The sequence below is a fragment of the Glycine max genome, chromosome 19, assembly GCF_000004515.6.
Source record: "Glycine max cultivar Williams 82 chromosome 19, Glycine_max_v4.0, whole genome shotgun sequence".
NCBI lineage: Eukaryota > Viridiplantae > Streptophyta > Magnoliopsida > Fabales > Fabaceae > Glycine > Glycine max.
Window position 1 is genome coordinate 33,478,796 of NC_038255.2, and position 25,285 is coordinate 33,504,080.

Sequence of the window (25,285 nt, forward strand, 5' to 3'; positions counted from 1 at the left end):
CATGAAATTTTGTTTGTTCAAAAGAAAGTGGGACTTAAATATTTTGCTAAAAATACTCCAAATATCATTTATAGTGCCAAATTAACGACCTTTAGATTCACTAGTTACATGCTCTCTCTCTCTCTCTCAAAATTTAATTTAAGTGAGGATAAAACCCATAAACCTGGACCTTAAGATTTTAGATTAACGTGTGGTATCAGATTCACTTGTATGTCTTGTTTATGATCTATTGATTAAATCTTTTGGGTGTTAATCTCCTTGATTTTCCAACAACTGATATCAAAGGTTCGACATGATGATCGTTCAATTAAATCTTTCTGTTTGATACACCATCAATTAAATCTATTTTCTTTTTCCTTTTACTAAAAATTGGATTGTGGTATTCTATTAAATTGTGGGTAGAATATTCTTATGCAGACAACCCATTAGGAATTAAGAGCATAAGATGCATTTCCTCTTAAACTCATGTAAGCAAATATAAATAATTTTACATTAATTAACAAAATTAGTTGATATTTTTTAAAAAAATTTAACCTCAAGTGATAAATAAGGTTATTTCTAAAGTATCCTTCATTGGAACTTACTACAAAGAATAAAAATGGGTCATTGAAAATAGAACTTAAATTAAATGAAAGATATTTTAAGAATGATAATATTAAATAAGACAATTTCTTTTACATAGAGTATTACCTCATATCATTCATAATGAAATCATAAATACAAGTTGGTATATGTTAAAAAACTTTGAGCCTTGCATGACATGTTACCACCCTAGTAAGGGTGTGAGCAACAACATTAACATGTTTCTTTACAAACTCGATTGAAAAGTTTGAATTTTGGGAGGAGATATTTACATTGACAAACAATATCACCCAACTTAGACTCATCCGTATCCATGTTGTTCACATTCTCTGCATACAAGTCCAATATTATATTTAAGTTCAACATAAAAGGTCACTTGTTTGCTTATATATGAGTCCAAAGGAAGTATTAGATACTAGTCAATGCTACCAAAATCAAGATAGGACAAGAATGATGAAGTCCACAGAAATTAAGAAGTAACAAAAGACATAATTCCTATAGTTTTATATCTCTTTTTCCATTTTGAACAATTTTTGGTACACAGTACCCCAGAAGAAAACCAAGATGAAAAACTTTAAAAGGGAAATTAATACATCAAAGGAGCTAAAAAGAAAAGTAATTGTAAACGTACATATGGAGATTTGTGGTGACTTATAAGGTGAACATAGGATTCAATTGATGTGTATGTGAATGCCTATTGCTACAACCAAGATGGTAAGTATGCAGAAGAAAATGATGGCATGAACCAAAATTGCAATCCCACTAGTGCTCATGTTTCCAAACTCAACCACCCTATACTTTGAGGGAAATTGGAACAACAAACCCGGAGATAAGAGGATGAATAAGGCCACAGCAACAATAACTGGTCCCCAATCAGCACCCATTTTCTCTTCAATTCTTCACTCTTCTTCACTCTTCACTTCTCACTCTTTGCTTCTTCTGCCTCTGTGTTGTAATTGCTTGTGTGTGAAAATAACCCAAGTATGGACCATGTGGGGCTTCTTCAATAAGTAGAAGACTTCCTTGGTGGTTAAGGAGAAGATGATGCTAAACTTGGTGAGAAAAAAAGACAAGGGTTAACGAGAGAAGAAAGGTATGTTATTTGTTGTGGCCAGTGGGGTTTGCTTTATGTGCCAACCAAAAGAACTAGCTTTATTTTTATTTTTTTAATTCTTTCCCTCATAAGCTTCTAATAATGCTCAGCTGGGTGTCTTTTTTTTTTTTTTTTTTTTTCTGATTGCTTTACTGTTTGATCAAAGTGAGTCTGATTTATTTATTAAACTATGTTAAGTCTTGAAAAGTGGAAAGAAATGCGTGTCAAAAGATTGGGTTGGGCATGAGACGACACTCTGGTAGGTTCCATAATTTATGGGTTCAAAGCCAAAGCATACATAAATTTAGAAAAGAATGGAATGCATGTCATGAGCTATAAAAAGGAGAAATGAAAGGAATATTTCTATCAGCCGTGTTCTGATATGATATGAACCTGTGTTATATGTTTATTGATTATTTATTTATGGGTTAATAGTGGTTTAAGTTCTGAAAAAATTTTAAATTTCGTTTTTTGTTATTGACTTTCAAAATTAATAGTTTATGTCCATACATTTTGAAAATACCTTAATTTTAGTCTCTAAATTAACACTTTTTCGTTTTATAGAGACTAGAATTTAAGTATTTTAAAAAATATTGAGACTAAAACCAAGTTTTTCGATATAGGAGATTAAAGCCAAAATTTAGAAATGGTTTAGAGATAAAAATATCATTAACTTTTTTTTAATTATTATTAAAACTTGGATCGGCATATAACATGTTAAAAAATTTGGATTTGAGATGTAGAGGAAGGCGATGTGGGACGGTAACCAATAGTTAGTGGCCCTTTAAGCTAGGCCCAGTCTCTAACTCTCTACTTTTTCTATTTCATGGTGTCGTGAAATAACATTAAAATCAGAATTATAATATCATTGGAAGATTCATGGGGTGAATTTGGAAGATTCACGGTATCGTGAAATAAAATCAGAAATATACATACACAGAGAGATTGAGGGAGAGAGAGAAGCAAATGAACTCTTTGCGTATTTTTTTTTTTTTTGGCAAAAAGGAGAAAGATTTTATAGTGATATGCAAATTACTTCCCATAACTTTTTTAAGCTCTCATATGTTTAATAAAATAAATATTTTTTTATTTTAATTTCCTAACTAATATCTTAAGAGTACTGATTAATTAATAAAATCTTTATATTTTATTTGTGAATTTATAATAACTCACATTTTCTTCCATCAATTGAATTGTATCCCTTAACAAACAAATTCATGTATAGGCACGGTTACAATAACTCATGGCCAACATCTTTTGAAGATATTGTTAAATTAATTATCTCTAAGCCACCTGCAATGTTATGCCATGTACATTGATGCACTCTAAGAATGGAATCTTATTCATCAGTGTATGTATAATTAAAAGGTAAATATATTTTTATTCTTATAAATTTAGTTTTTAAAGTTATACTTAAAATTTATTTGTTAGTTTTGATCTTTACAAGTTTTAAAACTTTTATAAAATATTTCTTTTCATTACTCAAATAATGATATATATCTAATCATGTCATACTACATACCTATTTATTACGAATGCAATGATATAATTATCTTTTGGTAAAAAAAATGTCATACTAATTCAAATAACTAATGTCTTAGTATAACTAGATGTATAAACAGTGGAAAAATAACTGAATGTACAATAGAATACTATTAAATAGAGACAAAAACTATTTTTAAAACAAAATAAAATATGTCAATATCAAACTAATAAAAAATTAAAGAAAAAAAGCAAATGAATGTAAACTTCAATAAAATTTTAATGAAAAAAAATGTTTAGAGTGGAAAAAAAAAAGATGTTAACTATATAATAACATATCATTAACCCTTATTTTCAACTCTTAAGTTGTGTGTTTGGTTTAGTGTGTAGTTGCTCAGTACATATACCAATTATATGAAAAAAGGATTTTAACATGTTTTTGGTTTCTTAAATTTAGAATATATTCTTTTTAGTCTTCCTAAATTAAATTTTATATTTTTAATCCTTTAAATTTGTGAAAAAAATTTATTTAGTTCCTCTTGACAAATTTTTGACAATTTGAATCCACTTATGGTGATTTTTATTGTGGGAAGCACTAATTTTTTTTCCCTAGAATTTGAAGGACTAAAAAATATATATTTTAATTTGGGTTTTTGGGGCTTAAAACAGATAGACCTTCAAATTTTAAGGACAAAAAAATATTTAAGAAAAAATAAAATAAATAGAAATTTCTGTGTAAAACATAGTTGGGATGTGAGTTGGGTTCTACATCAATATAAAACCAAACACACACTACTAGTAAACTGATCGGTTACACTTTATTCTCCATATGTTTAATTTAGTTGTACTTTGGTTGGATATGAAAACGGAGTGGAGCATATGTGGTTTCCCCAAAACCATCCATGTACCCATACCCAATGGGTATGAAATTTTTTTCCTATCTCTATTCTCATTGGAGTTCCGATATACCTTTCCTTGTACAATAGTTTTTAAAAAATGAAAAAAAAATAATTTAAAAAAATTGAACAAAACTAAATATATTATTTATTCAAGGAGTCAAGTTTAAACAATCAACTTGCTATAATCAAATATAAACTCCTATCTTAGTCAAAATTTTCTTATGAAAATTATATCCTCATCACCTAAAAATCGTAAGGCTTGAGAGAGAGTAATGCTTGAGAGAGAGTAATTCCTTATAACTTATGTTTGTCTTTAGAGTTTTAGTTTCAATCTTCAAAATAATAGAAAGAATAGATAAGAAATAGTGACAATAAAAGTAATTAAGTAATATACATATCATAAAATAATAATTTAGTAATTATATGTGTAGGGTATATAACACCTCATATGAATCACACTGAAATGAGAGGGTGGAAGGTTGTGCAGGTATGAGACTCCATAATTGAGAAAGACTTAAAAGAATTAATTTTATGTGATATTATTGAAGATTTAAATTGATTAACTCAATCACATCATAAATTGAACACTCTCATTTAGTATAATTAAAAAAATTGTATATCATTAGTATTATTATCATTGTTGTTGTTGTTACTAAAGAAGTGAGAAAAGTAGAGCAATAGTGATGGAGAAGTAAGAACGAATATATTTTGAAGTAACTATATTATCTCTTATTTTATTAGGTTTTTCTATTTTTATTTAATAAAAATAGTAAATTAAAAGACATTTAATCATAATTATCTTATATAAAAAATTAAATTTTAAAAAGAGTTTAATGGACATATAGTAACAGTATGAACTAGTTTTATAATATTCAATTGCAAATCACTCTTTATATAACTTTTAAGATAGTTATTGTAAAAGTCAACAAATTTATCACACATGATGAATTATGATGTGATGACTACTTATAATTATTCTATTTTACACTATTAATATTTTTTGTTTTAAAAATTAACAATTCTCAATTAAAGTTAAATCACATTGAATCATGTCAACAAACTATTGTGAAGTTAAATTTTTTCTAACAACTAAAAATATTAAAATAAAAATTACATAATTAAATTAGATCAATGACTATTATAAAGTTAAAATTTTAAACTGATGTCTCTCAAAGTTTCAAATAAAATTTACTTTTTTATATATATGAGATCACTTTCAATGATAGCAACCCACAGGAACTCGAACCCGAAAGGCCTAGAAGGGTTATCACCAAACCCATATACCTGCATGACTACGTATCATAGTACAGCTGACACGAAAGAGGCACGTGCGGATTAGTAACGACGCCACGTGGAGTTAGTTGGGACCGTTACAAGTTAGTTAGTTGTTGAGGGTTGTTATTTCCGTTAAAGCCTTTCTTACGTGTAATAACCTGTAGCTATTGAACGTGCATGTAGCAGAACTCGCAGTCTATATAAACATTGCATGAATATCAAATAAAGGATGAAAAAAAAAGCTTGTTAACTCACTCATATTCAGGAGGAGCCTTGCCTCGAACTAAGGCAGCCTTTTCTCTTTCTCCCCTACCCTGCACATAACACTGGTCCGACCTGCCGCCGTCACCATCGCCATGGCTGACCATGCAACCAGGAAGACCACCATGGATAAGCTCAAAGACGCCATCGCTTGACTATCCAACAGCCAAATCTCCCTCAATGACAAATATGCCGAGCTCTCCAGCAAAGTAGACTCTATTCTTGATCATCTTCGTCTACGAGAAATCAACCACAACCACCCCAATTCCAATTCCAATGTTCAGCCCACCCAACGAAACTGTGCCAAGCTAGACATCCCAAGGTTCGATGGCCACAATCCTTTAGGATGGATCTTCAAAATGTCACAATTATTTGACTATCAGAACACTCCAGAGGAAGAAAGGATCACGGTAGCTTCATTTTACCTCGACGGCACCGCCTTAAGCTGGTATCTGTGGATGTACCGCAATGGGTTCATCACCTCCTGGTCTGACTTCTTACAAGCACTCGAGTCCAGATTCGCGCCAACATTCTATGATGACCCGAAGGGAGCTCTCTTCAAGCTATCACAGTGCAGGACGGTTAATGAATACCTGACTGAATTTGAGCGATTAGCCAATCGTGTCATAGGATTACCACCTCCATTCATGTTAAGTTGTTTCATCTCTGGCCTATCACTGGAGATTCACCGAGAGGTACTAGCACTTCAACCAATATCCCTTCCTCAGGCAATTGCACTTGCAAAACTAGAGGAAGATAAGCTACGAGATTGATGATATGCGCATAGGTCCAAAAACATTATACCATTAAACCACCCTACCAACTCCAACCCCAAGCCAAAACCACCATATATTCAATGCTCCTCGGATGAAATAGCTTTCAGTAAAGAGAAAGGCCTCTGCTATAACTGCGACGGAAAATGGAACTCGAATCATCGTTGCAAGGGTCAAGTAAGCCTAGAGCTCACAACTATACAGGAAGAGGTACCTACTATTACCCCTGACTCCATAACCAGTACCAACCTTCCCCACATCAGTCTTCGCACGTTATCAGGTCTTCCTTCCTCTGAAACTTTTCTTCTTTTTGGAACTATCCACCATGTCCGCCTCACAATCTTCATAGATAGTGGAAGTACCCACAATTTCCTCTGACCCCGCATAGCCAAGTTTCTTCACCTTCCTATCCAAACCACCTCTCCCCTTCGTGTGCTTGTGGGAAATGGCTCCATCCTCGATTGCAATCAACAATGTTCCAACACCCCATTATCTCTCCAAGGTGTGACACCCTCTACCCCTCACATGTATATTAATAAAGGAATAAAAATTCAAATATTAATTAAAAGTATTTTTAAAACATTTTTAAATACAAGCCTTTCAAATGGGTAAAAGGCTCACATTCACTTTCTTCTACATCATATTCAAACTTGTCCAAATAAATAATAAAGTCATCTCGGCTCAAAGAAGGCCATCTAAGTTTCATACAATTAATATAGAATCTATATCCTAATGTCACATCCTATCAGAGCATGGTGTTCCCGTGTCCTCTAGTATGAGGTTCTTCATAGTCATCCACCTATTCATCTGCTCCCCCGAACACAAAGTTCAAGATCATCACAGGATCCAAACACAAACAGCAAATCGGGAGTGAGTTATCACATTTCTAACTACTAGAGAGAAACAACACAACATATAGTAGCCAAATACAATTTACTTAGCATATCTCACATTATTTCATCACTTTGTCATTCATCAATCACACTTTCCATCCATCAATCACACCTTTCAATCATCAATCATTATACACAGGAATCACACACTCCGATCAAGACATAATAACACATCAATTTCATGATAAACAATTAGCAAGCGTATGCGACAGTTATGCTAAGACTCAAGCATATATGCAATGTGGTACCATGTCAGTGAAAAACCTCGTCGGGCGCCTAGGAGTACATGACAAGACAAACCACACAATAATAAGTCAAGTCACTCTCACTAGGTAATATCATAGGGAGACCAGTCAGGGTCACAGTGTTTTGCAAGAATGCTCCAACCATATGGGATCAACATAGGCTTAAAGGAGCACTCAAACCGTGTGACCCCCAAGGCCTACACTCCGAAGAGTCCGTCAGGGCCTCTCCCTCCTGATTCAGGTCCAACCCAGAAAACATTTTAGCACACAGACTCTATCTATGAACTGTACAAAACACACGACTCCTCAATTGTTCTCAAAATAATTTTAACTCGTCGCCTTTTAAGGGTCTTATCATTAACTCGTCGCCCTTAAAGGGACTTAAGATTAACTCGTCGCCCTAAAAGGGACCTAGCATTAACTCGTCGCCCTTGAAGGGACTTATGATTATGTGATTGTACAATTCATAGTTCACAACTCAATGCACACAACACTTCAATGCACATATATATCTCAATCATATACATACTCAATTTATCACATACACTTAATCCCAATCACAATGGTATAATCTCAATTTAACATGTTATCACACCTCATGAATCATATACACTTTATCTATGAACTATGCAATACACACATTTACTCAATTGTTTTCAAAAATCATTTTAACTCGTCGGGTTCCCACAGTGGATCCCATCACAATACTTGTCGCCCTTAAAGGGTCTTACAATTGTGTGATTGCACAGTTCATAGTTCACAACTCAATACACACATCCCATCTCAATACACATGTATTTCATCATCCGTCACATGTTCAATTTATCACAACATGGGATGTAAAGCCTCTAAAATAGTTTCTCACAATTGTATCAAAATCAATTAATCAAAATCATGGGTTAAACACAGACATCAAGAGCACTCAAGTTTATCAATCAATTCTCATCAGGACATCAATTGGTACATAGAACACAATAATATTGCATTCATAATCATAAAGAAAAATTATAATTCAATAAACATCCTAAAATAAACCCAAATTTAGTTCTCTAAGGATCCCTACACATGTTCTCATTAACCCCCAATTGTGAATAACTCATCCCTTACCTCTAAGCAGACTCACGTGTCTTCAGCCAGCGATAGTAACATTTCTAGCGGTTCCTTGAGATTCCTTCAGTTATTTCTCCGACTGCTTCGATAGAATTCCCAAACGTCAGAGAGACGGAGAAGAGATTGAAACCTCCACTTGTACTGTCTTCATGTGATTCATTTTTCTCCCTCTACAAATAATATCTCTAAAATCCCAACGGCAGACGTGTGCGCAATTGAATTTCTAACTACATATCCAAATTTCATGAAAATCCAACGGTTAACGAAACCAGAATCGTAATTTTACCGAGACAGTTTTGGGTTTCTGCGGGAAATTAAAATGCTACAATGCGAAGGGTTTTCCTCTAAACTCAGATATGATTTTGAAATTTCCAACGGTGCGAATGTTCGAAATTGGGTTGCGAACGTGGTACTCAAATTTCACGACGATCCAACGGTGAAAGAGTCCGAGATCGTTGTTTCTCTGAGACAGGTTTGGTGGGCTGCGGGAAAAAGAAAGGGTTTTGAGAGGAGAATGGGAAAAACGAGAATGAGGCCAAAAAAGGCACCTGACTTAACATAACTATTTATACCTAGGGTATTCAGCCTATTATTTGCCCTATATTTATTTATTTATTTATTTTATAAAAATAAACTCTATTTTATTTTCTATCAAACAAATAAATGAAATACCCTTTTTATTTTCTCTCAAATCATTATTTTAATTAATAATTATATCTCCCTATTTATTTATTTATAAAATCTCATCATTTTTCTAAAACTCTATTTATTTATAAATAACAATCCTTTTTAATCTAGATTACAAAAATTGGGATGTTACACAAGGCCATCCCTTCCAGGTTACCTTCCATTTGCTTCCAATAAGCGGCGCCGATGCGGTCCTGGGCATCGAATGGCTGAAATAGTTTGGGCCAGCAATGACTGATTACACTTCCTTTGTCATGAAGTTCAATCATTTGGGCCAACCGGTGGAACTTCGGGCAGACGTAACAAATGGGCCAGCCGGTTTCAACATCTCAAGTCTAACGCCTGATTCGAATCGGGTCAACTTCAGTGCTATTCCACTTGTGCCTCTTACCCGCAACCAAACCCGACCCACCACTACATCTTCCTCACCCGATCCCTACAATCTCAGCTTTGCTCCATCAGTATCAACATCTCTTCCAGACTCCAACCAACCTTCCACCACCATGGGGAGTAGTCCATCGAATCAATCTTCTTCAATCAACTGCCCCGGTGAACATACGCCTGTATCGTTACCCGTACTTCCAGAAAATGGAAATAGAGAAACAAGTCTCCTATCTTCTCTCTACCGGTCTTATACAACCAAGCATGAGCCCTTATTCATCCCCAGTCCTCTTCGTGAAGAAGAAGGATGACACCTGGCGAATGTGCGTGGATTATCGCGCATTAAACTCAACCACCGTGCGCGACCCTTTTTGATTCCAACCATTGACGAGTTGCTAGATGAGTTGGGGTACGCATCATGGTTCTCAAAGCTGGATTTAAGGCAAGGATTCCACCAGATACTCATGCATGAACCTGACATCGAGAAGACGGCTTTCAGGATGCATCACGGACACTACGAGTACCGTGTTATGCCATTCGGCCTGTGCAATGCACCCTCCACCTTCCAAGCCGCCATGAACAACCTCTGAACATGATTCCTGCGTCGTTTCACCGCTGCATTCTTCGATGATATCCTGGTATACAGTGACTCCTTATCATCCCACCTCCAGCATTTGGAACTCATCTTCCAAACACTTGTAAGAGAGCAATTCTATCTCAAGCACACAAAATGTCTATTCGCACAGAATCAACTGGAGTATCTAGGGCATGTGGTTTCGAGCAAGGGAGTCGAACCAGAGCCATCTAAGGTTCAAGCCGTGGTGCAGTGGCCTACCCCAACCTCGGCCAAGGAACTCAGGGCATTCTTGGGCCTCACGGGCTTTTATCATAAATTTGTAAAAGTTATGCTTCTATAGCAGCCCCCCTCACCAAATTACTATGCAAAGAAGCCTTCGAATGGACTTCAGAGTCTCAGGCTGCCTTCAACCAGCTCAAGGAAGCAATGACTAGTGCCCTGATTTTGGCCTTACCTAACTTTGCAAAACCATTCATCGTTAGGACGGATGCTTCCGGCACCACCATGGGCGTCGTGCTAATGCAGCTGAATCACCCCATTGCATTCTTTAGTAAAGCCTTCAGACCACGCCTACTCCACGCTTCAACCTACATAAGGGAGCTCCACGCCATTGTCACTGCAGTCCGAAAATGGCGTCAATATTTGTTGGGGAGATCATTCACCATTCTCACATATCATAAGAGCCTTCGAGAGCTCATGACCCAAGTTATACAAACCCCAAAACAACACTATTACTTGTCCAAGCTACTAGGCTTCGACTACACTATCCAGTATAAATTTGGCTCCTCTAACGTCATCGCAGACGCCCTTTCTCGCGTGCCGTCAGAGTCAGGAGGCCAACTACTCTTACTCTTGGTACCTCAACTTGACTTCCTTGATGATTTTCATCGTACGTTACAAGCCAGTTCTAAGTTCCAAGCTCAGCTATCCGAGATTCATACCAATCCCTCAGCCTACCCCGACTTTCACATTCACAACGACCTGCTTCTATTCAAAGGACGTATCTGGATAAATAAACTAATCCTTACATTCCCACCCTCTTGCTCGAGTTCCACGCTACACCCTTGGAAGGACATTTAGGCGTCGCAAAGACCACTCACCGCCTCGAATCCAACTTCTATTGGACCAATCTACAACAGGATGTTAAACGCTTTGTGCGTGAATGTAGTGTGTGTCAACAAACTAAGTTCAGTACACGGCGGCCGGCGGGATTGCTGCAACCCTTACCAATTCCGGCAGGGGTTTGGGAGGACCTCTCTATGGATTTTATCACCCACATGCCGCCATCTCAAGGATTCACAGTCATCCTCGTCATTGTTGATAGATACTCAAAGGGCGTTCATCTTGGCGCATTACCCATAAACTTTTCTGCCTTCAAGGTCGCATCCCTATTCCTAGATTTGGTCTGTAAACACCATGGATTCTCTCGCAGCATCGTCTTCGATAGAGACCCAGTGTTCCTTAGTTCCTTTTGGCGAGAAATCTTTCGAATCAGTGGCACCCGTTTTCGCATGAGTACGGCGTACCACCCGCAGACCGATGGGCAAACCGAAGTCATGAATCGTGTGTTAGAACAGTACCTTCGATCATTCGCTCACTCCCAGCCGGCGACTTGGTTCCGATATCTAGTTCTGGCTGAATGGTCCTATAATACATCCCTTCATTCCAGCTCAGGCTTTACTCCATTCGAAGTAATCTATGGCAAACCATCGCCAACATTGCCGCAATACCTTCCGGGAATGACAAACAACGAGGCAGTTGATTCCTTGGTTAGCTCCCGTCAGTAGATACACGAGGCACTTCGACGGCGACTAACAAAGGCACAAAATACAATGAAGTAGTACGCAGATGCCAAACGCGATGACGTTACCTTCACGGTGGGCCAGTGGGTCTATGTCAAACTCAGACCCTTCCGTCAACGTTCAGTCACAGGGCAAACCCACCCAAAACTGTCCAAACGTTTCTTTGGACCCTTCCAAATCACAGACTGCATGGGGAAAGTCGTGTATCGTCTAAAGCTACCAGACACAACACGCATCCACCCGGTATTCCACTGCTCTCTTTTGCATGCACACCACAGACATCCACCATTGTGCTCCGACTTATGGTCGTTGCAGGTCAAGGATCACAAACCTGTGCCACGACCTCTTTGCTTCCTAGATTCCAAACTTGACACATCAACATCTCCTCCAACACGTTTGGTTCTAACTCAGTGGGAAGGGCAACCCTCGGAAGATACCACCTGGGAACCTTGGCCGGACCTGCGCGACACTTACCACCTTGAGGACAAGGTGGTGTTTGGGGACGGGAGTGGTGATAGCAACCCACAGGAACCCGAACCCGAAAGGCCTAGAAGGGTTATCACCAAACCCATATACCTGCATGACTACGTATCATAATACAACAGACACGAAAGAGGCACGTGCAGATTAGTAACGAGGCAACGTGGAGTTAGTTGGGACCGTTACAAGTTAGTTAGCTGTTGAGGGTTGTTATTTCCGTTAAAGCCTTTCTTACTTGTAATAACTTGTAGCTATTGAACGTGCATGTAGCAGAACTCGCAGTCTATATAAACATTGCATGAATATCGAATAAAGGATGAAAAAAAAGCTTGTTAACTCACTCATATTCTGGAGGAGCCTTGCCTCGAACTAAGGCAACCTTTTCTCTCTCTCCCCTTCCCTGCACATAACATTCAACAAGTTATATAAAACGTGATTTTACTCAAAGTTTAAGAGAGATTCTATTGGAATATTTCCATTAATCCCGTTGCCACATTATTAGTGTTATTACCACATTGTTACTATTGTATCTTTATTAATCCATCTTCTAGAAAAGCACCTATTTCTACATATGTACCCTTTTAACTATCTATAATGTGTTGTTGAATTAGCTTTATAATTCAACAAAACCATGGAAAAATTACTAGCAACAAGTAATGAGCTGATTTTGGGGGGAGAAGGTAAGGAGGCACATTTGCTCAGACAACAAATGCCAGAACTCCAAAACCTAAATTCATTAAAGTAAACAGAACAAAAAAAAAAACCTTGGGGGACCAGATCAAAACCCAAGCTACATATGTCTAAATCTGTACTGCTACAGCCCTTAGAAATCACGAAAAAAAAACAAAGCAAAAAAAAGATGTATCATTCCACTAGTAAGAATGGCGATTAGACACGCAAAGGTAGCGATAATGTCTGCACAACACAGTTTCTTCCCCGAAAAATATGAGTAGCTTTAAAAGGAAAAGATTTGGTTATATGAACACAATTAGCCCATTTGATTCTGAGCTTCCACGGGACCAGATTATTGTTTTGAAGAGCTTCGATGACGAGAGCCAAGTCACATTCGAGCCAAAGTGAATACCACTGCTTCTCATAAGTTGTTTCAATGGCTACAATAGCACAAAAAATTTCCACCTCAAAAGATGTTGAGATACTTAAGTACTGCACAAAACAACCTTAAGGGAGAGCTTTATCATCTCTGAAAATTCCCCCACATTCAGCTTCTCCAAGGTGCCCCCAAAAAGAGCCATCAGTGTTACACTTAAACAAACCCGAAGGAGGGCGTTGCTAAAGGACCTCAGTGATGCGAGAAGCTTTTGGCGGATGGAGGGCAACATTGAAGGACTTGAAGACCTAAAATCCATCAATAAATCTTTTTTTAACCCGTTGTGCATTTTTTGAACACCCCCTTTACCCTTTAATTGGTATAAGAACCAAGTTCTTTGCTGTTAAGATTGTATTTACGAGACAAAATTGCACTTTTGGTCCCCCACTTTTGCTCCAGTTTCGCATTTGGCCCCCCTATAATTTAATTCACAAATTTAGTCCCCCATTTTTTAAATCCCTGCAATGTTGGTCCGGGACGTCCCAATTGGATATTGACCATTAGCCTCAGATGTTGACTGCCATGTGTCAACGTCTGATAGGTTCCCTGGAAAGGCTTTTTTTTTTTATCCTGCTGTGATGTGGTAAAAATTTGGTGACGCTGAGGATAATTCAAAAAGCTTTTTTTAATTAACCCTAACCCTAACCCTCCTGATGACACGGTACAATTCTCTTCCAAATGACATTGCACAGTTCTTGTTACGATTTGCGTTGCGTCCCCAAACCCAAAATGGCTAGCTAGGGTTTTAGATCAGATCAGTGTGTAAGAAAATCATTAATCAGTAATCACTCAGCATAAAATTTGTTTTTTTTTTGTTTCCGATGCAAAAAATGTTACACAGCAACACATTCATCATTCACTTCCTTTTGTGACAAATCGCTTTTACCGATTAACAAGATCTCGTGTAGCAGACTCACCGACATGGGTTCGGGGAAAATCCATTGGAACATTTTTGACGGAGTGAAGATAATCGCAGCGACGCCGGAGACACTCATGGCGAAGATCAACTCCGCGATCTCAAATCTTGAAATCTCACGCTCCACCACTCTTATCGACGCCGACGAGGGATATGATGCGCGTGTTGCCGACGAAGCCTACAAGGCGGGTTGTGCCGCCTTGCCGCCGGCAAGCTCGATGAAGCTCTCCAATTTCTCAACCTCTCTCTCTCTCTCTCAGCTCTTGACGAAGCTCTCCGATCTCTCAACCTCTTTCGCTACTACACCCCTCTCCGTCAGCACAACCTCAACCTCGAACACCACAAGCTCCACAACAACACCCTCCTCCTTGGCCCCGCGGCCCACCTTGACCCCTACAAAGCCAACCACCTGGGCCCACTCAAAGTCCTTGAGTTCTTCCACTAGGTCGAATCCCGCTTCAACTTCCTCCTCTCCGAGCCCACGTGCCACGAACTCGCCTACCTCCTCGCCCGCGCCACCACCCTCAAACCCCTCTGGCACTTCCTCAAACACTCCCCTCACGTGACCACCGCCACCATCACGTGCCTCATCAATCTCCTCGATGAACAAGGCCTCGCCGATGAAGCACTTCTCACCTTCCACCGAATGAAGCAATTCCGCTGCAGACCCTACACTTAATTAAAAAGCTTTTTTTTAATTAACCCTAACCCTAAAAAAAGCTTTTTGAATTATCCTCAGCTTAAACAAATTTTTACCACATCACAGTAGGGTAAAAAAAAACCAAGCCTACCTATCAGATGTTGACACGTGGCAATCAACATCTGAGGCTAACGGTCAACGTCCAATTGGGACGTTTCGGACCAACATTGCAGGGATTTAAAAAATGAGAGACCAAATTTGTGAATTAAATTATAGGGGGACCAAATGCGAAACTGGAGCAAAAGTGAGGGACCAAAATTGCAATTTTTCCTATTTACGAAACTGTCACAAAAGTTCATATTTTGGTGCTTATAATTATTTACAATTAGAATGTTGAAGCACCTTCATGATTTTAATATTTTTAATCATAAATTTTATTTATTTATTTAAACTTTTGAACCTTTGTTGTTATGATATGTTTCGGGATCAATTCAAATTGTTTGGAAATCTTGATATGTGCCCATTTATCTTTATCTTATTAATATTGTTTTGGTTTCTTTAGATATAATTGATATATATTTGTTAGATAAATATTGTGATCGTAAATGTGTACTGCATGTTAGATATGCTTAGATCCAAATTACTATTTTATTTGGTGTACATGAGATGTATTGAGATATATATTTATTTATTATATATTGGATATATAATAGTACATTAATTTTCACGTTCCCGTATTGAAAGATTATACAAGTATAGATGAAATATGTGAATTATAAGATGGTAAGGTAATCTTTATTAGATGTAACATGTTTTCAATAGCTTTGAAGACGAAACTATTGTCTTCAACATTTATATATAAATTGATGACTTTGGTATCATTGAGTATATCAAATGTTAAAATCATGAAAGCATGTCCGATTAAATGTTAATGAGTTCATTCATTTTAAGTGAAATTATATTTTATATAATTTACAGGAATATTAGGCTCGATACTTTTCATTGTGAAGTTTTTCACAAAGTATACATTTATATATTGTGATATATTTGTTTAGATGTTTAGAAATTTTGAAATTCATATCTCACATTTTTTTATGTGAATATTTATTAAATATGTAGGGAAATATTTAAATTGATCTATAATTTATTGTTGGGATTGATTGATGAAATATCACATACCGATATGTGTCAATTTTGATTGGTGATTTCTTTTCATGATTGTTATTATATTATATGATTGCAATATATGGAGATATATTATAGTATACAATTTATAGGATTGTACTAAAATTTTTATTATTGTGACAAAAGTTGACAGTATGATATATCCTTTTGATTATATACTTCTACATAGAGATATTTGACTTATTGATTAGATTGTTATATTATATTGATAATATATGCAAATTTTTTTATTATATTATTATATACATATAATATATATTAGATATATTATATGATTGCAGTATATAAAGATATATTGTAGTATATAATTTATAGGATTGTACCTAGATTTTAATTATTGTGATAAAATTTAATAATACTTAATATTATATATCATTTTGATTTTTTTTTTCTGCTTGGAGATATTTAATTTATTGAGTAGACACAAAAAAAGATTTTGTTTTTAATATGTTAATAGTTGGCAAATAGAACTAAAAAAAATTCTTTTAAAGTTAAATATATTAATAACTAACAGGTAGAAACACAAAAAATAAATCTGTGTTTTTAAATTTAGACATTAGATAGAAATAAGGGAGAGAATGCATCATGAGTTTTTTTTTTCGAATTGTTAGAAAAACAAGTTTTCTAAGCACCAAGATTGTTTAAGTTTTTTTCTTTCTTTTGCTTGTCAAAGAAGTTGACAACAAAAGTTATTTCTATTCTAAACAACTAATATAGAAATATGATTTTGAATTAAAATGATTTAATTCAAGTTGTATTTTGTCAATGACTATAAAAATCTTATTGTAGAAGCAATTTTTTTTCTCCACATGTTGCTTATAGTTTTTTATGGCGATACATATGATGATATGTGTTTTATTATATGATGATATATTATCCAATTTATTTTATATATTAAATTATTTAATTACAAGGAACATCCTGAATATCAAGGAAATTGTGGTTTTAAAAAAATAAATTGGAGCATATGATGCAAGTTATTTTGATTTATTTTATCACAAGGAATGACTTGACTAACAAGAAACTTGTAATTTGAAAGAGCATGTGTCAAAAATTAGTTTATTACAAGGAAGGAGCTGACAACTAGGAGACGTGTAGCTTAAAATAAAAGCATGTGATGCAAGTTATTTATTTAATTAATAATAATGAACAACCTGACAACCAAGAGATTTGTAGCTTAAAATAAAAGCATGTGATGCAAGTTATTTATTTAATTAATAATAAGGAATGACTTGAAAACCAGGAGACTTATACTTAATTAATATAACATGAGATCGTGAATTTTGAAATTATTTTTTATACTAAACATCTGTACTACCTGGAGGAGCATTAAATTTAATTTGTAGATACCAATAAGATTGGTTTGACAATAGATACTTATTTGGTATGATTATTTTTTCAAAGTGTATGTTATATATCATGTCTTAGAAAAATATGTGATATATTCTGCCTTAGAATATTTTTGAAAAATGACTTGACAACCAAGTGACTCATTCATAGTTTTAAGAAATTTTCCACTTAAAGAAATTTTGATAAAAATTGGTTGGATCCAATTATGACGATTAGTATTGTTACCTAAGAATTGATCTCATGCATAAGATGCTTAATAAGCTAAATGACTGTGATAATCAAGTTACCTATGATCTTCTAGTAAGTTTATGTGTATATGTGCTTTAGAAGTAGTAACTTATTTGCCAAATAAAGTTTCTACAAAATCAGTATCTACAACTCCCTATGTGATATGGAAAGAGCTAAAATGAATCTCAAATATAACAAGATTTGGGATTATCCCACTTACATTAAGAGATTGTGAATAGATAAACTTGGGCAAGATCTGAGAAATGTAGATACATTGGGTATCCCAAATAAATTATGAGATATTGTTTACACCAACCTTGCGACCATAAAGTGTTTGTGGCAAGAGTAACCATTTTTTAGAAAGGAAATTCCTTGTAGAAGGAAGTCATGATAAAGAAATTGAGCTTGATGAAACTCAATTAACCAATGAAACAACTCAAGACTATGGGATGAAAACTGAAATACCTTTCTTTAATGTTCTGAAGTTACCACAAAGGTCATCACCTCCAGCAATTGTGGTTCAAGAGCCAGCTATAGTTCAAGATCAAGTTAATGAACCAACCTTAGAGCCAATTCAGCAATCTATGAACCAAATGCATGGGCCTTCTAGAAAATCTACTTGAGTGCATTGTGCACCTAATAGATTAAACTTGATGGTCCTAGATGACACATCAAATAAGGTTTATCATGATGATGATGATCCAAGAATTTATGAAGAGGCTATGCGAAGCTTGGATTGTAAGAAATGGCAAGAAGCTATGGAATCTGAAATGGAATCAATGAAGATCAACAAAGTATGAACTCTAGTTTAAGCTTCAAAGGGTATAGAACTAGTTGGTTGTAAAAGGGTTTACAAGAAAAGGATTGGAGCAAATGGGAAGGTCGAGACCTATTAAGCTCGCATTGTTGCCAAGGGATATCATCAAACGAAGGTATAGGTTATGACAAAACTTTTCTCCCATGGCAATAGCTTGCATTGTTGGCAAGGGATATCGTCAAAAGGATGGTATAGATTATGACAAAACTTTTATCCTATGGCAATGCTCAAATCAATTCAGATTCTTCTTGCTATAGCAGCATACTATGATCATGAAATATGACAAATGGATGTAAAAATATCTTTCCTTAATGGTGAGCTAAAAGAGGATATGTATGATACTAATAAAGTTTTCAAGTTGCAATAAAGTTTTATGGATTCACATCGTTGTATGATACTAATAAAGTTTTCAAGTTGCAAACGATCCATTTATGGATTGAAACAAGCTTCCAAAAGTTGGAACATTCACTTTAATGTGAGGAAGAACCTTGTGAGTCAAAAAGGTTAGTGGGAGTGTAATCATTTTCTTAGTGCTATATGTGGATGACATATTACTCATTGGAAATGATATACCAACAATGCAAATTAAGTACAAAGATTTGGTTATCAAAATAGTTCTCCATGAAAGATTAAGGAGAGACAACCTGTATTCTAGGAATAAAGGTTTATAGAGATAGATCTAAAAGGTTACTTAGACTCTCCCAATCTAGGTACATTGATACCATCCTAAAGAGGTATACCATGGAAACTCCAAAAGTGACTATTTGCCAATAGAAATTGGAGTTACTCTCAATATGGAGGATTTTCCTAAAACTCATGAAGTGAGAGAATACATAACTAGAGTATCATATGCTAGCATAGTGGGAGCTATTGTATATGACATGACTTTTGCATGTTCTAATATCATTTATGCACTAGGTGTAACAAGTTGATATCAATAAAGTCTTGGTGGGGAGCTTTGAAAGTGGGTAAGACCATTCTTAAGTATTTAAGAACTAAAGATTATGCCTCATTATGGAGACTCAAAATTAAAAACTAAAGTAGTTTGATGAGAATAAGTTGGAATTAGCTAGTAGTGGAATACATGAGTTATTGGCTCTACTGCAAGTAGGAGATTGTTGGGGATAAATTTATATGCCCAAGATCCAATCCATCTTGTTATCAATTTTAGTTTAAAAAATGTTCTTTATTTTACTATCACATGTATTGTTTTATTAAATTGTTGATTTGACAAGTCCCTGATTAAAATTAGAGACTTGTTATCATGACAGATATTATAATAAATGAGAAACAAGTCTTTTATAATTTTAATTTAAATTGTTATTGATCATAGGATTATTGTGAATAAGACATCAATAATATGAATATATCAATATATATATATATATATATATATATATATATATATATATATATATATATATATATATATATATATATAATGAATAAAGATTAATAGATCTCATTTATTAAATTGCATATATAGATGATGTATATGTGAATGTCATCATTGAACCGACTCAATTGAGAATTCTTAATAATTAATATTATCTTGATATGTCAATAGGAAGTTCTTAAGAAGAAATATAATAGTTTCCTTTGACATGATATTATCATAGTAATTAACAAATTATTTGTTATATTTTAATTTCAGACACCTAATATCTTAGGGCACTAGTTGAATGAATATTGGATATGATTAAATACTTGTAGAGTTGATGATTAATCAAGAAGAAATAATCAATTAACTCTAGGTAATGAGTTAAGCTCTATGATAGAATTAAGACCTTGGTCATGACAATTAAATGAAAGAAGAAAAGATTTTCTTAAGTCATTCATTGATTAAATATAATGTGTTAACTTATTATAGTTTTATAGTAATACTATACTCTAGAGTTAACCTTGAGCTATAAATGATGGAAGGAAACATTACATTATTTTTCTACTGGTTCTTGAAGGTAAAATATGTTACCTTATATATGCTATTCGGACGTTAAAGTGTGTTGTTAGACACCTATCTTGATTAATATATTAATTTGAATAATATCTTAAAATATAATTAAAATATTTGGAATTGGGTTTGAAAAAGTTATTACGCACAACAAGTTGAACTTGATCAATTAATATTTCAATTTCAAATTGCTAAATGGCTAACGATAGAAAGTAATAAGAAATAATATTTGAAAATGACTTAAAAGATAAAGATAAGATACGATGAAGTGGTGATTTCGAATTTATTGAATATTTGTTTTTCTACTATATGCTATAAATAAAGCTTTAGATTGAACGTTTAAATGACAAAAATTACTTCTCTTCTTGTTCTCATAGAGTTCCAATATTTTAAGATTATTATTCCATTTGTCAAATTTGTTGGAGAATAGAGATTAGTTTCAGTGTGGATACACGTGTAGTCTTCACACTATTGAAGAAATTTTTTATGTTTCAAAAACTCATCAACATGTATATATTTAGTATGTTATCTGTTTCAATATAATTTAGATGTAAAATAAATCTTTTTTAACGCGCTGTGTGTATTTTGAACACTCTTTTTTTCCCTTCGATTGGTATCAAAGCCAGGTTCTTTTGTATTAAAATTATATTTATGAAACTGTCACAAAGGTTCATATTTTATTTGCTTGCACATTGAAGCAGTACTCATGCTGCATAGTGTGTCATTTGGCATGAAGCGTTCAAGTGATTTAACAAAAGCTATCGTACAGTGGTGCTTATAATTATTTACAATTAGAAAGTCGAAGCATACACACTTATTGCCATGCTTATATCCATTGATTTGTTAATTAGAAAGTTGAAGCGTATGTACTGGGCATCTTCATGGTTTTAATATTTTTAATTATAAATTTTATTTATTTATTTAAACTTTTGAACCTTTGGTGTTATGATATGTTTCCGGATCAATTGAAATTGTTTGAAAATATTGTTACGTGTCACTTTATCTTTATGTTATTAATATTGTTTTAGTTTCTTTAGATATAACTGATATATATATATATATATATATATATATATATATATATATATATATATATATATATATATATTTGTTAGATAAATATCATGATCGTAATCTTGTACTGCATGTTATGTTTAGATCCAAATTATTATTTTATTTGGTGTAGATGAGATGTATTGAGATATATATTTGTTTATTATATATTAAATATATATAGTAGATTAATTTTCATTTCACATGAAAGATTATACAAATATAAATGAAATATGTGAATTATAAGATGTTAAGGTAATTTTTGTTAGATGTAACATATTTTGAGTAGCTTTGAAGATGAAAATTATTGTCTTCTAATGTTATATAACTTGATGACTTTGGTATAATTGAGTATATCAAATGTTAAAATTATGAAAACTTGTCCGATTAAATGTTAATGAGTTTATTCATTTTAAGTGAAATTATATTTTACATAATTTATAGAAAGATTAGGCTTTTATGTGAATATTTATTAAACATCTGAAGAGATATTTAAATTGATCTATAATTTATTGTTGGTACTGATTTGTGAAATCTGGCATATACTGGTATGTATCTATTGTGATGGGTGATTTCTTATCATGATTGTTATTATATTACATGACTGCAATATATGAAGATATATTGTAGTATATAATTTATAGGATTGTACCAATTTTTTTATTATTATGATAAAAGTCAACAATAGATGATAGTATGTCAATTGCATGATATATCCTTCTTTTGATTATATACTTTTGCATAGAAATATTTAACTTACTGATTAGATTGTTATATTATATTGATAATATATGCAAATTTGTTACCGTATATGTTAAAATGTAATTAATTATATTTCTTAATTTTAATATTATTTTCTTTAATATATTTCTAAATATTTAAAAAATAATATAAATATTAAATACAAATAAAAAATAAATATATAATTTAATTGAATCCGTGCAATCACAAGTTTAAAACCTACTTAATCTAGTAATGAACTAATTTAAACTTTTTAAAAGATAAAAAATTATAAAAAAAAATTAAAAGTGTATCACATTTTGCATTACACTAAGTTAATAAAATGATTTCAAGAAATCTTATAAAGATGTATCACATTTTTTATTCAATTTACTCCTAAATGCATCACATTGTATCACATTATAATAAAAAGTAATTCTTCAAACATTCCTAAATGCAAAATCACTAATTGTGACATCAACTTCAGAAGATAGAAGAATGCACTTTTTTTAAAAAAAAACATAATTATATTTTCTTAACATTTTTTCTTCCTTAAGAATAATACTAAGATATAATATGATAACTAATAAGTTCTTAATTATAGAAACAATGAACAAGAATCAAACTTATTACAACAAAAGGAAAATTGAAAAATAAAATTCAGTACGGTTAATAATTACATGGATAAAAAATTGATAATACTACAAAATCATTGAATTTTAAAAACTCACTACAATTTATAATATGAAAGAAAATAGACTTTGGACTGTCGTCAAACGATTTTATGATATATATCATTCAATTTAAACCACCATGTTGGTATTTATTTTGGTTTTATAATAATCACATTAAAAATTATAACCATAATTTTTTTATTTGATGGTATAAGATTACTTTACATGCTTATTATATTACCATTGCATTTATAAAAATCCAGAGCTGACACACGTTTAAGGTAGGTTCTTAGACTTCGTACGTCGGACTAAGAGTTGCCTTTATCAAGAGTACAAGCAGGAGGACATGCAAAACAAAAGTATGTGAGTTAGAAGAGTGAGAATACACAAATTTGTGAGTAGGTGTATGCATTCGATAGCATAAAGCATGTCGAGAGAATACGAGGGAACCTGGTACTTATAGTGTGTAGAGGGAGTTGCAGGTCCTTGTATGTAAGGGCTGTTACAACCCTTACAGATAATTACCGGTGTGTAAATAATAACTGATATCTTATAGATAAAGTTAGAGATAATGTATAGCTTAGAGATAAAAGTTAATAAATAATTGTTACTTACAACTAATGTGCAGCCTTGTAGATAATTGAATACCTGTCAAGAGATAAATAAAGATATGACATTATATTTAAATAATTAGAGGTTAAAGATAACTTGTTGGTTGGAGAGCCCGACTACCAAAGATGAGGTGTCTGTATTTTTGTGTTAGGACTCACATGGAGGGTTGATGTGTGTCTCAAAGTGTTACATAAGATGTCATGTGTATTTGATGGACCTTAGACAATACAATCATCAAACTAGTAATCCTTTCAAAAAATCGAGAAACCAAAAATAAGTATAAAGAAAATACATGGCCAACAAATTAATTAATGATAAAAAATGTTATGCACGGACAGTGTAAACTTTTTACACTATATACATTAAACTCTTAATGCTAATAACCTTAAAACACAAAGTAGTACAGTATGATAGAAACATTAATTCTTTGGAAACTTAATTGGTAGCCGTCCCATATAAGAGAGATCCCAATAGTGTAATGCCATGCGTTAAGGATGTAACTTTCAAGGAATCGTTGCATTCAATGCCTCTGCCGGTCGATTTCAATCCAAGCCAAGCCAACGAAGTCATTCTATTTGTCCCATCTTTCAACTTGAATGTCTCTCCCTACCCACCCTTCCTTGAACTTTATGTTGTCCTATATCACATCCATATCCATGCTACACTGCCAGTGTAGCTAGCCAAGCCCTTCAAGCACTCCAATATAAATTCACCTATACACATTTCCTCTATGTGCTTATTCATTTTCATTCGGGTCTCTTAATTAGTAACAGAAAATTTTAGAGATAAATGGGTGATTGGGCTGGTGTGGTGATAGGTTTGGTCCTGTTTGTGGTGTTTTCACCCGGATTACTGTTCCAGCTTCCTGGCAAAGGAAGGCCTGTGGATTTTTGCAATTTCCAAACAAGTGGCGTCTCCGTCTTTGTTCATTCCCTTCTCTTCTTTGGCTTCATGGCTATCTTCCTCATTGCCATTGATGTTCACATTGGTAGTGGATAAATAAATCATCCACGGTATACACTTTTTTTTTTTAATTAGCAAATGTTAATTTTTTAGTTTTATTAGAAATGTCAATGGGAAGAATTTGAACTCCCCATCTCTCCTCCTCCCTTCTCTCTTCACCCCTAGCTCCTCAACTATTGAATCAAACTTAGATCTCTGAATACACCCACCTACATATCATTACTATTACCTTGGACTATATTTAGTTTAATGAAATGAAATAGAATATGATGAAAGATGTTTTATTCCATTACTTTTTGATTCCCTTCAGTATTGGGGAATTTGGGGTGGGGGTGTATGGGACAGAACTTCTAATTTAATTTTCTTCCTTGATAAAAATGTCGAAGCAGTGAAAAGATGATTTTATTTCACCTGGTTCAATTATATGTTGTTATTTCATTTCATTTCATTCTATTTATCTTTAGAAATCTAAACATGGTCTTGTTTTCATATATGTCCCGTTATATTATTCATTTGTCATAGCCCCAT

The 25,285-nt window shown here is 33.7% G+C and overlaps 2 protein-coding genes across 2 annotated transcripts; one reads left to right on the forward strand and one right to left on the reverse strand.

The window, feature by feature from the left end:
• Positions 1 to 1,051: 1,051 nt before the first annotated feature.
• On the reverse strand, positions 1,052 to 1,764 carry LOC100526927 (uncharacterized). Its single transcript, XM_003553891.5, has one exon. It carries the CDS (start codon positions 1,464 to 1,466, stop codon positions 1,254 to 1,256), a length of 213 nt encoding a protein of 70 aa, XP_003553939.1. The 5' UTR covers positions 1,467 to 1,764; the 3' UTR covers positions 1,052 to 1,253.
• A 22,819-nt stretch (positions 1,765 to 24,583) lies between these two features.
• On the forward strand, positions 24,584 to 25,241 carry LOC100796180 (uncharacterized). The gene has a single exon (XM_041012444.1). It carries the CDS (start codon positions 24,584 to 24,586, stop codon positions 24,791 to 24,793), a length of 210 nt encoding a protein of 69 aa, XP_040868378.1. The 3' UTR covers positions 24,794 to 25,241.
• Positions 25,242 to 25,285: the final 44 nt, after the last annotated feature.